Raw genomic sequence first — 13,763 nt, 5'->3', positions numbered from 1 at the left:
GGCTGGTTCAGAAGGAGTTACATGTGAACAGGAAAACAGGGCATCAGACTGTCTCTAGGAAAATAGCAAATTGCACTCTCATCCCCAGCTTGTTTCAGCTAACCAGCCCTCTGCTACCAATTACCCATTCAAAGTATCTGCTGGCCATACCTTGGTGGTTTAGTTTCACATGACTCACACACACATCAGTGGTTACCCACCTATAGCCTGCATTTGTCTCTAAGCAAAAACAAAACAAGGTGTGACCAACCAGACATGAAGACTTGACTCTGCACTCTGATATCCCTGCTCAGTGCCTGAAATAAGCCTTTTCATTTCTGAACCAAGCTGAAATCCCCATTATTCACTTCCCACGTGCTCCCTGATGTCCACACCATTCAGCCACCTCCCCTGGGCCTCCTGGAAGCCAGCCTGCACACTGACCTTCCTCTGCCAAGGTCCCGGTGCGTGCTCCAGCCATTTCCTGCCATGAAGGCGGCAATTCTTCCTTTCACATGATCCTTCTAAATCCCTCTTCCTAGCAGTTGCAAGTTACCCTTCTCAGCTGGGACTCTCTTTGCTTTTCTGGCCACAGAAATACAACTCTGGATACTGACTCACTGCCCCACCATCCCCTGTCATCCTCTGTTTCCGCTTCATATGAGAGGTATTTTCCTAAGAGAGGCACGAGTCTGAAGAAAAACCCCTGCTTTGCTCTTTTTTAATTTTTTGGTTTTGTAAACTGCTCAAGCCCCTCCAGCAACAGATCTGCTGCCTAAGAATGGCAGAAGGGTCAGCAGGAGTCAACATTCCTTTTTATCCCTCTCTCTTTTATGGCAGTTCATAAAATAATTAACTATGTGTAAACATTCTGCAGTAGTTATTAGGTTTGGCAGATGAAAAATGAAGATTTGTACAATCTTTTGTATTCTATGTACACGTGAGACAAGGATTAAAACCCACAAGTAACTTGGCAAAGATTACTTGAAGAAAGTACCATTCCATTGGAGAGAAAAAGCAGCATTGAGAACATCCAACTCTTTTATTTCTCTCCTACTTTTGGTAATCAGGAACTCAAACTCCACGCTAATCAAACCCAGTGAAACTCATCATGACCAAAATAACAAGGATATGCAGAAGGATCCCTTTCCCTTCTCATTTATGTGTCACCACACATCTATGTGGTATGAAGCTATTCTTTTTCATCACCATCATGGCCAATATTTTGGTGAGGTCCTTGACCTTATGTTCCCAGTTAAGTTCCTGAGTTTAGATAGCTATCATGCAAAGCTTAGGTTTTGCAAAGTTTATCCATCTGCACATATATACTCACTCCCTGACACAAAATCTAAACAATGCATTGCTGGGTTTGGGCTGAGCAGGAAACAATACACCTCACTGAACTGAAACATCCTAATGTCCTTGCAATTCAGCACACATCAGAACATGGCACCACAGTGGAGCAGGACTTCAAGCATTAGACACCATTTCTTGTCTCATTATAAACCACTCAGAATAAAGGTAGGTGTAATTAGAGAGGAAAACAGAATTTTTAAGGATGGGCAGTCCTTTTGCACCACCTACAACAGAGCAGTCTCTACTGATTAAACAAGAAACAAAACAGACCCTTCCCCTAAACTTCAGAAAAAATTTCCGCTAGAAATTTCCTCTCCTTACCAGGTTTTTTGGTTTTGAAGTACAGTATTGTTACCACTCCTCTGATAAAATGTTGCACAGAGACATCTTTCTCTCCAACCTCTGTATAAAACATGATCTATCCCCAAACACACTATGAAGCGTTGTGTTTTTAAAGTATAAACATACAGTCATCTTGAAGATGGAAACTTGAAGACAGGAACCACAATTGACATACAACATGTAGTCTGCCCACACCTTTTCCTGTTTTACAATGGTTATTTATGAATTCTAAGGTGGGAAAGAAACCTAATAATGGAGTGGAAATCACAACCTCTAAGTGCTGGTGGATATTATGTATGAATACAAACACATTTACTCATAAAACAGGGTTTTTCTTATTTTCATCTTCAGAGATTATAAACTGCAATTTAAATGAAAGGATTTATCATCAGCTTTCAGAGCTACTGCACTAAAGTGGCTAACCGCTAAAGCTCAAAAATTCAGAAGTATTAAATATTATTCTGTATAACTGAAGGCTGTGTTAAGTCTATGCAGTGATATTGATAACAATATGAAGGATGTCTGACATAGATGGCGAAAGGAGATGACTCTTAATTTAGCAATAAAAAATAAGTATTTTCAGTTGGCACTCCATCCCTAGGATTGCACTAGAAATTTCTGGGGTAAAAATCCCTTTTGGCTGAGTTGCAATATGCAGCACACGTCTGCTGGAAAACAGCAAGCACAGAATGAAAAGAGAAGGAAAATATTTCAGTACTGTAACAGATACAGATAAACAGAGATAATTAACAGGCAGAACACAAACATCCCTACAAATGTAAAATGTGTAAAACCCACAGATTCTTCAGCAGTGACATATCATTTCTAAAGGTATATATTGTGACTCAAAAGATACTACTCTGGCAAGCAAAATTCCTTAAAAGCCTGAAATGCCTTTTTTTCTGCAGTGCAATGTAATGCTATGCAATCAGCTCTGGCATGTGTTTTCATCCAAGCTCCAGCTGTGGATGTGCACTCGCTGACAGAACTTTTAACAGTGCCATCACGGTGCAATGAGCTCTCATGTTTCCTCCACCGAGTTGTGCTGGGGTTGTAGGAGGCAAAGAGCAAGCTCGGCAGAGCAGGGTGAGCCTGGTGCTGGCATTGAAAGGGGCAAGAGGCTCAACTCATCTGAACCTGTGAAAGAACAACAAAAGATGCATTTTCCTTTTTTCCTAAAAGCCTACAGGCCACACACTGCTCTGCTATAAATAAACTCATGCCTTAGGCTCCTGAAGTTTTTATGTAAACAGTGCAGAGAGTAGACCCTTTATCTTTTGTTTATCTTTTGTTTTCGTCATACCTACCAGCACTGCACAAAGCATCTCCAGTTGCAGGTGGGAGGGTTAGGAGCATCTGGCAATCAAGAAATTGCTCTCAACTTAATATTGTAACAACCATGGTACTGTTTCCACTATCATCTATCAGCTCTCATCATGTTTGCTGCAAAGCTTTCAAAGCATTGCTTTTATTACTGTATTAAATAATTACCTAATCTTCTTTACACACACTCCCACGCACGAAGAATATACTCCAGGTGGAGAACACTATGAGGTTAAGTATTAGCAGGCTGTTTCCTACATAGAGCAAAAAGCACTGTATATCATCATAAATACAATGACAATAATGAAACGTAAAAGGATGTATTCATATTCTAGATAATTGTATTACCATGCTTGTAACCCTCATGGTGTATGTTTACCCACACACACACAAAACCAGACATATCTTCTCCATCTGGAGGCCTGATGATGCCTCCATCATCTCAAGAGCATATCCCCATGTCCATGCAGGGCCACAGGGAAGTCAAATTACCAAGTCTAACAATCCTGCAGGAGAGCAGATCCGCAACAGCACTCTGAACAGATCACACTCAGATTGTGACATGGATATTAAAGACCAATTTATTGTATGAATTTTTATTAAAAACTCTGAAAGTGTGATTTATAAATCATTATTGTATTATACTCTTAAGCTCAGCCATCTCATTTTCCAGCTACACCCTGCTTAAAACTGTTTCCCAGATAGGTTATACAATCCCCACTCTCAATTTCCAGCTCTTCATAGGAAATACGCCACTAAAACTAGTATGTAGCTCAAAAATGCTTATACAGGTGTCATTAGAACTTATACCATTAAGTATTTTATTATACTAATATTAGTTCAAATATACCTGGTACATTATAAGTCCGTGTTTCAAAGCACAGCAGTAGACAAGAAAGCTCTGCTATAACCGTAAGCCAGGAAAAATGTTCCTCTTGCCTCAAGAAGATGAAAGCAGAGGCAGCATGCCCACACTACAGCAACTGCACTGTGAGGGGAGAAGGCAAAGGTAGGTAGCTCCTTTTATTTGAAATGTTGTTATTTTTAGTAATGGAAATCTGTGTTGTGAACCCTTGTGCCCAAAACATGTTGCAATTTTTCCCTGCCAATGAGTTGTCTCTTGATGTCAGGCAGAAATAAAGTCCCTTCATATTTCTTTACCTTATAACACAGCTTGTCTACATATATTTTTATGGAGAACATATTTTTATAGTAGAAACCTGATTTTTAGAAACCCAGTTTTATCCTTTTGTCCATTTTCTCATGAAAAACATGGAATCCAGATCCTCACAAAGCCACCTCAGCCTCCCTGCAGTCACAACCACCTTCCTCCTCCTCCCATCACTAATAATGCCATCAGACAAAGCAGCAGGTCCATTAGTCATCAGCTGTGTCAAGCAATCACCAAGAGGAAAATTGTTCGCAGCATTCAATGTTAAAACAGGTATTGTGACAAATCACTTTGCTGGGTCATTACAAAGTAATTCCTATTCCTCCTTGTGTTTCTGAACCTCCTGAAGGCCGAACACTGTGTGTACTCTGTGGCCATTAATACTGTCACAACAGGGTAAACAGAAAAGAAGGCGGCCCGGGCTGCTGCATGAAGAAAAAGTACAACCAGAGATTCCAAATGACAAGAGGGTGACCCAGAAAGGTGCAGGAAGCAGGGCTGAGTGCACCAGCACCGAGCATCCTCTCCTCCACAGTCCCACCTCTGAAGGGAAAAAAATCCTGAAGGAACATAGCCCAGCACCAAAACCGGAACAGTTCAACCTCGGTCTGGAAGGAGAGACTCTGACTCAAACTCCTTTTCCCTGGGCACTACCCATTCCCTCTGTCCCTTGGCCCTGTGCCACATCCAGCAGTGACCCCATGCTCCATTTCTGAGTCCCAGTCCCTCCATTCTGCTCCTGTTTGCACAGCACTTTATACAATCGGCACTAATATACACAGATTTCTACACAGCATCAGACTAAATTAAATTAATCATTACCTACTTCTGTAAAATGTCATTTGCTCTAAGATACACTAAAAAAAAAAAAGAGGTTTTCACCTGGTTGTAGAAAATGGCAGTCAACATGTGTATCATAGTATATTGCATTCCATGTAATAAAAAGTCCTTTAAGTGCTCCTGTACAAACACCTTCCCTTTTTCCACACCAATTTTCACATTTTCTTTCTGCTTAGAGACTGTCATCCTTTTCATATCCACATAAGGAAGAAGGCATCATTACAGGGAAATTCTAGCAATCCTGTATTCCACTGCTCTTAAAAAACACAGAGCTTGGTTGACTGACTTTGAAAAGATGAAAAAATATGAAGGAAAAGAGCATTTCCAAGTTGGTATTCACAGCAAATCAGCAAGAGAAAGAATGAAGGTGGCACCAGAACCAAAAGCTCTTATCATTCCTCATGGTGTAGGGTCTTATGGGGACTAAACTCTCTGATGGAGACATCTGTTTTATGTGCCCTGACATGCAAGAAAAAGCCTAGACCAAAGGTTATCTCTGTGAGCTGTCTTTCCTCATAAAGGGATTAGCATTGCCAAGCATAACATTTCATGGAAAGGCAAAGGAGATACAACAGGTTAAGTTTAAATTATAAAATTGAATCCAACACCTAAACTGACAGTCAGTTGCTCTCTCTCTAGACTTCTTTATTTGAAAGCAAAAGACCCGCCATGGTTTTGTAAAATAGAATAAATAATTTCTGCTAGTTGGAAAGCAGAGGCCAGGCCTTCTGGGTTTATCTGCTTGTTGCAAGTGGGATATGCTTTAGAAAATGTGCTCCAAATAGAAGTCAGAACAAAAATGTTTTGAATCAGAATGTCCCAGAGTGCTTTAAATTGAGTTAATTACACAATGCCACAGGCACTTTGCTGATATGTCATCAATAAAAATAAAAATAAAAAGTATATTGCATTTTCAAACACACATTCTACCCGAAGCAGCTATTCAGTTGCCTGCACATTTCCACAGAGCTGTGCTGAGTGTCCATGTTCTCAGCTGGAGTGGCCTTTTGGTGCCAACCTGACACCAGAAAAACAGAGTCACCCAATGAGAAACTGAGAAAGCAACAGAGCAGAGATTTCCATAGCAGGTTACAGTGATTTAATGAGGGTTTAAGGAAGAGCAATCCTGCCAGAAGTCTTTGGCTGATGTTAGCTGCCACAACTCCTCCTGGCAGTTCTACAACTGCTTTTATCAGTAGGGGATCTACTTCCCTGATCTCTCCAGATATCCAGACTCCCTGGCTTAATATCAAATTCCTCTTCCCAAAGTATGTTAGCCAATTACAAGTTATCACAGTAGCATTATCAGCTGGCGTCTTTCTCTCTTTTGGTTTTTTTCTCTATTACTATGATAAGAAATTCAAATAGTCACTTAAACACAGAGACCAAGATAGATTATATATGTAAATAGTAGGGCTCTTAGTAGCCAAGTGAGCTTTATTATTCTCAAAATACTCTGTTCTCTTCAACTAACAGAAGATGGGGGAAAGGACTGGTTTTCTCTCTGCATAACTCCAAAAGACTACTGAAAAAGATCTTTTCTTTTTTGTTTCAGGTGTTATAATTGATTTAGTAGTATGAAACAAGAAACTAGCTACTGCTTTGAAATAAAAAGCTGGAAAGACTTCTAATTCTGTGGCATCTCTTTCAAGTTCTGTTGTATCTTTTGTATCTCGGCCATCGAAAACAAAATCTCCTCACGCAAATAAGACTCTCTTTGGTGAAACTTCTGTTCTGTTAAAATTGATCAGAGTTTTGCCAGTGATTTCATTAATGTCAGGATTTGACCCAGATCTCTCTCATATATATATATATGTATATATATATATGAAGAAAGAACTTTCCATAAACAAGAGGGGCACTGGAATGACTTCCCTATGCTAAGGTCAATAGCCTATGTTTTGAAAGCACACCTTTAAAAGAATGAAGTTCCTGATTTCCATTCCATATTAAAATTTGGTCTCAGATCTCATAATGTACAAACTTTTAGACCTTTAGCAACAGAGTTTGCTATCACCACATCAATACATGATTTTATGCCAAAAATATCCCTTTTTATAGCATTGAGTTTTGGTGATGCAGAGAATTTCTTTATTACTACTCGCAGTCCACCTCTCTCTAAAACCTTAATACACTTCCAACATCCCCCGTTGCTTTGAAACACTGAAAATTATAATTATCCAATGCATTCCAGCATGTGCTTGCTACAGACTAAGCAAAAGCCTTTTGGTATAATTTTGTTATCTGGCAAGCTCTGTTAAGGGCACAAATAGCTTGAGGTGCTTATACCACACCTGCACCTATGGAATATTTCATTAGAAAAGTGCAAGAGGGAAAAGCCACGTTTTCTTCAGCAAGACCTAGTACAGCTACAGCTACAAGCATACACTCAGTATTTATCAAGTATAGGGCTATTATGTGACTTCAAAGTCCATAAAATATGCTCCTTACAAGCAGCACTTGACAACTATTTGCTTCCCCTCCAGACCTGGGATCTGCCATCACAGGTTCCTCCTAATGAGGTCCTATTTTAAGGAATGTAACTAAAATACACAAACAATGAAATATATATTTATCCATATAAATATGGAGAGGCGTTCAATTTGTATTTCAAGTAACTTCAGTACTGAACACCGGCTGGGGTGACACTGTGGCCTCTCATCTTAATTCAGCACCTACAGCAGACACCACCACTCTCCTCCACAAGGTTTCCAGCAAGGCCAGTGGAAGGAAGGCAACACTTTCCCCTTCTGTTCCCCACTGCCCCAACTTCTCAGTATGAGGACGAAAGAATCAGGCATTTTATCATTCTATGAAAAACACCTTTTACCATAATGACAGCAAATTGCTGGAACAGGCTGCACAGAGAGATCATGCAGTTTCTGTCCCTGGAGGTTTTCTAGAAACGACTGAGTAAATCCCCAGGCAACCTCACCTGACCTCAGAGCTCTCCCTGTTTCAGCATGAGGATAGGCTAGATGCTGCCTGAGGTTCTTTTCACCCTGCATCATCCTACAATCATGGCTTAAGAATGCATTTTCTCCTTCATTCCATCAACCTGTTGATGATCACCTTCCTTCTTAATTTCATTCTAATTTTCTCCTTCCAAAATCCCAGAATGTTTCAAGATCCCACTTCTGTTGGAAGAGACCTTAAAGATCATCTAGTTCCAATGCTCCTGCCATGGGCAGGGCCACCTTTCACTAGACCAATCTGCTCAGAGCTCACCATCCAAGCTGGCACTGAACACATTCAGGAATGGGGTACCCACAACTCTGGGTAATGTGCGCCAGTGCCTAAGCACTCTCACAGTAAAGAATTTCTTCCGAATATCTTACCTAAAACTATCCTCTAGTAGTTTAAATCTACTCCCCCATGTCCTGTCACTACATGCCCTTGTAAAGAGTCTTCGTGTTCGTTACAGGCTCCTTGCAGGTATTGGAAGTCTGCAACTAGGTCACCCTGAACCCTCCTCTTCTCCAGGCAGAATAATTCCGATCTCTTAGCCTTTCCTTCCCAGGAGAGATGTTCCATCCCTCTGACCATCTTGGCAGCCTTGCTCTGGGCTTGCTCTAACAGGTCCATGTCCTTTCCTGTATTGGGGACCCCAGAGTTGGATGGAACACTGCAAGTAGGAGCCTCACAAGACTGACCTTGGCTCTTATCTCTCTCTCTGCTAGTGCATTCCTTTGGTAGCTTCCAGGCTGTTGCGGGGCCAACCTGGCCAGCATATCACAGCATCAACTTTTTCATTTATAGATCCATCCCCAGTACATCACTCTGGAGTCTACATCTGCGTTCCCCAGACAGTTTGAGTCATGAACATCTACACATCCCAGGAAATTAAGAGCCATGCTTTCACATAATTGACAATGCAAAAGAAGTAAGCCAGCTACACAGGCCACTGATGTGGCATCATGGACTACAACAACGCAGCTGTGGCCTCCCATTTGGAAGTCACAACTCCAGTTTACTACTTGCCTTTTGCAGCACAGGTTTGAAAGAGACAAAGCTCCATGCACCACAAAGATGAGCAGTGGAAAGGGCACTGCAGCTACCTCTTCCTTGCCTTCAAACAACGACAGAGCACTAAGTAAGTTTACATTCAGTTCATATTAGGACCTTATTTTGCTGCCCCAAAGACTAGAAACTCTTTAAAAATCTGTATCTGAAGAAAATTGACAGCATGCAGCGAGAAGAGCTTCTGCCTTCCCTCTTACAGGAAACCCAACACAAAGTATCTTTTTGTATTTGTAACTGTGTTGCAACACAAAACACTGAAGCAAGAAATGCTAATAATGCTGGGTGATGTTTGCAACTGATATAAACCAGTAACTTCATAATCACAAGATGATTCCTTTCTGTAAAGCTGACTAACTCTAAGACAAATGATTTTAGCATGATTTTCTTGGAAGACAAATAATAATCAAATAGCTGTGCTTTCCCAGGAAGGAAAGTAGATTGTATGGCAAAAAGTAACCTATTCAAATTATTAGTTGGGTGACAAACAGATCTTTTTCTGCACTGAGCTTCAGCATGCTAGGCTGTTGGTCTGGCCTCCTCAAACACTCCTTCCCAGGCATCCAATAGCACTTTGCTCTTACTAAATGCAGTACTGAAACCTGCCAGGAAAAGAGAGAAAGAGACTGTTCATAAAGTACCAACTGTGTGCTCCATACAAACTGGCAGAACTGACTCTGCTTGCATTCTTTGATTAAAATCATTAACAGTGAAAAAGTGTACGCAGTTGGGTGCTATTAAACTGAACGTCAAGTCAATGGAGAATTTCTTTGAAGAAAAAGAATGAGACAGGTTTTTTAACCTGACTTTGAATATTAACGATAAAGTATATGGTAAAAAAAAAAAAAAAAAAAAAAAAAAAAGCAGCACAAAATGCTAATTAAATTCTCTGTTGGATTCCATAACATTTCTTCTGCATTAGATACTATGGGTTTACCATTCATTACGTTCCATGGCAGTTTTCCAAATAGTATTTCTCATAATATTCTTGACTGTCTGCTGGTTAAATGTTAACAACAAAAACTAACACGCATCAAGCCTATTCATTTGCTTTTAAAAGGAATAAACAGGCACTCCACTGTTGATTACCACATTCCTGTATCACTGGAAGGCTGCCAGCTCCAGTACGTATATAACGTTAGTATTTGTTTTTTTGCTGAGTGGCAGTCCTCTGCGGTAATTATCATCTTGCACCTAAAGTAAATATTATTCTCTCGCTGCAAGTAGAAATAAAGGATTGACTCTTCCTGTATTTTTACTGTTTGCCATCCAGTCCGTCCTGTCGGTACGCGACGTGCCCATTAAACGTAATTCCTTGAGCCCTCGTTACTGGGGCCATCTCTTTTGTCTGTAACCAGTGAATTACGAGGATTAGTCCCTCCTCAGAAGATCACCGGCGCAGAAACTCCACGGGCCGTAACCGAGCAACTCGTCTCCGAAAAGCCACCGGGAGTAAGCGCTCCAGAGCCGGCGCCCGGGAGTGCCGCGGGGCGCCGGGAGCGCTGCGGGCCGGGCGGCCGTGCCCGGGGACCCCGGGGCAGCGTCCCCCAGGCGCGGGGCTTCACCCCGAAACGCGTGCGGGGGATGCAGAGGCTGCGGCGACACGGCCTTCAGCCCAAACTGCCCTGAATCGGCGGCACGCCGGGGCAGCGCGGACAATGCGCCCATTGATGGGCTGAGCCGGCGCTCCCGGGTGCGTCCCCGCCAGCGGCAGCCCCTGCGCGGACCCGCTCCTTGGCGGTGCTCGGCGCGGCCCTTCCGCCCTTTCCAGCGACACAGCCCCGAGCTCTACTCCAGAACCGCGACGAAGGCGGTCACCGACACAATCCGTAGCTTTCCCCGTGAAGTTAGTTTTCCCGGGACGTCCGCGCCCGCACAGGGCGGGCACGCTCCAACTCGGGCAAACTCCGCAGCAGGTGCCGGGAAGACCGGGGAGCGCTCCGCAGCATCTCCATCCCCCACCTCCACCCCAAATACCCGTCCCGCGGCGACCTGCCCCCGCGGCCACCCCGGTCCCAGACCCCGTTCCCACCGCGCTCACCAGGATGCCCATCACGTCCGCCCACAGCTGGGCAAACACCTCCGACGTGCCGCTCTCCGCCGGGGCGGCGGGGCCGTCCGCCCGCTCCCCCTCCATGCCCCGGCCGTCGGATCAACGCCGGCTCCCCGCCGCCGCGGCCGGCCCGCCCCGCCCCGCCATCCTCCCCCGCCCCGCTCCGGCCCGGCCCGCCCCGGGACACCGCGGGACGGCCCCGCCGCCGCCGCCCTCAAACTTTCGACCCAGCGACAGAGCGGCCGGCGGTGCCGCTGCGGCCCGAAACCCCTCCTTCCCCGCCCGCCCGGGGGCTTGCCCGGCCCATGTGGCCGCCCCAGGGCGGCAACAAAGGGCCCCAGCGCCGCCCCGGCGGCTGCACGCACCCCGAAAGTCAAGAGCCGGTGTCGGGACACGCGTGATCGCCGGCGTAGCTCTTATTGTTGCCGTCCTCGTCACCCCCGTGCCGGTGCCTCGCCTGACGGCCGGGAGCGGCCAAGTCAACAGCGCTTTCTTAACACCGGGAAAAGACTCTGCAAAGCGTCAGCCGCACGCATTACGGCGGCAGGGCAAGGGGCGCCCTGTTAGTTCAACTTTGGAGTTTGGGTACCGAGACCGCATCATTCTCCTGAGGAGCGGTGGTCTGTCACCTACCGCCCTTGGGGAGGGATTGTGAGAACGCTGCCTCCCCTCCGTCTGTGCCTCATGCTCCCTGGTACCACCCCCAATCCCCATAACAGTCGAGTTAAATAATTACTAACTGCAGACAGCAGCAGCGATGCACCTGAATTCTACTTGGGGAAATGCAAATTGCCCCCCCACACGCCCTTCTTAGGGAAGTCACATTAAATAACAGTGGCCAAACCCTACTACCTGTGGATGGAAGGAGTGGCAGAAATCAGCAGAATGACCCGAAGACCTATTCACCACCTCACACCTCACTCACTCCCAGCCTCTGTTGTGACCAGCAGCAAGGAAATACTTTACTCTTAGCGCTCATTCTTAAACTTTGAAATGTTTAGATGCTTCTTGAAAAGCTGCTACTTCGAGCTGCCACTTATTGGAAGCACCTGTCTACAGGGGGTGGCGGGGAAAGTGGTGCATTTAATGGGGATGCAGCTGTCACACACTGGCCAAGCATTTTGAGAACTCACAAAGCTGAGCAGTCAGTATATCCTCCAACATCCCTCCTGCCCCGCTTACTGCCAGGCTGTATGTAACATGCCCTGCACCACCCAAACACACCTCAGAGCCTGCCCTAGAACCGGTGCTCCCCTCCTGGCTCTCTGTTCAGCTCCAGGGTCTCCTGGCACCAGGCTCCCCTCGGCAGCCCTACAGCTGACAAGGCTCCCACTGAGGGCACAGCACCGGTGGCCTGGGAGGGCTGGAGCAACAAGCGATAACATTTGCTGTCAGGGCTAAGAATAGTATCTGGAGAATGAATAAAGGCAAAGTGGGGTTATTGCACTCATCCTCTCTCGAGGTTCTCAGCAATGCTTTTTTTCTGTCCTCAAAGCTAAGATCGTGTATTTTAGTTTGTAGGCCAGCACCGGAGAGACAAGCTGGCCAAAAAGCTGGCCTTTCTCACCAACTGCCACACAAAGAAAGGGACAAGACTTTTCTAAGCACTTTGTCACTGCAGCTTTTGCTGGAGTGGCCAACAGCACAAATTGAAAAGAGAAAATGAGGTGGGAAGCAGAGGCAGAGAAACTAAAGGAGAATTATGCTGAGAGAAAGTGGTAAAGAAACCAGTGATGATGTAGAAATAAGCACGATTTTACTGACCCTTCTTTAGGATGCACATGTAGGATACAGCCTGTGTAATGCATCTTATTGACTAGTAATGAGAAATAATGAAAAGCCCAAACCAGGTATAAAATCTCTTCTAATTGGCCTTTAAATTGTACACAACTATAAGCCTATAAAGTATGAGACTAAAGGCGTGTCAGTGAAGTCTCTCAGTAGTCTGAGATGGCTTGCATAACTCAAAACTGGTTTAATTAGTCTAGGGTAATTTACTGAGTGACCCTCAGAAATTCATGTTCAACCACTTACAGTAGTAATTTCAATCTACTTTAAAATATCTCAACAAGGCACCCTTGATCTTGGGATTTAAGTATTCTGGGCTCATCATACACACTATCTTCTCTACTTTATACTTTTATAGATGGAGGCATATTAAGGGGAAAAAAAAACCCCAACCAGCTCTGCAGTACAAACCCTAAACCCCCTCATTGTTGTGTCTTGAGCGGCAACAGATTAGGATCAAATAGGAGCAAGGAGCAGTACTCCCACTTGCCTGGCCCCTCCCTGACGACCGAGCTCATTGCTCATAGCCAATGATGGCAACATCATTGACAGAAGTTCTGAATAGCCACACTTTTCAGCCTTGCAGTACAGGTAACAGAAACTAGATTACAAACTGTGGTGGTCCCAGAGTTGCTTCCTGAGTCATGATGTCATCTCTTTTGTGGAGGCAGCAGCTTTCATCAGAGGAGCATGGCCGTGATGCATGGCCCTGGCAGTCTTCCCCTCAGCCTTTAATTTGAGACACAGAGCCTTTGATTTCAAGAAAGGGAGATAAGGAAATAAAGATCTTGCAAAATCACATGACTCCAGGAGCAGTTGCTTTAAAACCAAATGGACATGATCAAATCAAAACAAACCCATGGCAGTTTACAATAGCTACTATCTTCTATG

At 44.4% G+C, this 13,763-nt stretch overlaps 1 protein-coding gene across 3 annotated transcripts in view; it reads right to left on the bottom strand.

The window, feature by feature from the left end:
• Positions 1–13,763, bottom strand: part of LOC136359214 (SAM and SH3 domain-containing protein 1-like) — a 537,013-nt gene that overhangs the window by 109,679 nt on the left and 413,571 nt on the right. The window contains exon 1 of one of the 3 annotated variants that reach the window (XM_066315649.1): positions 11,073–11,213. The exons of the other annotated variants lie outside the window; for them this stretch is intronic. Within the exon in view, the coding sequence (XP_066171746.1) occupies positions 11,073–11,168 (96 nt within the window). The 5' untranslated portion in view covers positions 11,169–11,213. Of the gene's footprint in view, positions 1–11,072; positions 11,214–13,763 lie in introns of those variants that run through there. 3 annotated transcript variants of the gene reach the window in all.

The sequence above is a fragment of the Sylvia atricapilla genome, chromosome 3 (assembly GCF_009819655.1).
Source record: "Sylvia atricapilla isolate bSylAtr1 chromosome 3, bSylAtr1.pri, whole genome shotgun sequence".
NCBI lineage: Eukaryota > Metazoa > Chordata > Aves > Passeriformes > Sylviidae > Sylvia > Sylvia atricapilla.
Note: the sequence above shows the minus strand (reverse complement) of the source record. Positions and strands in the feature narration are given on the sequence as shown.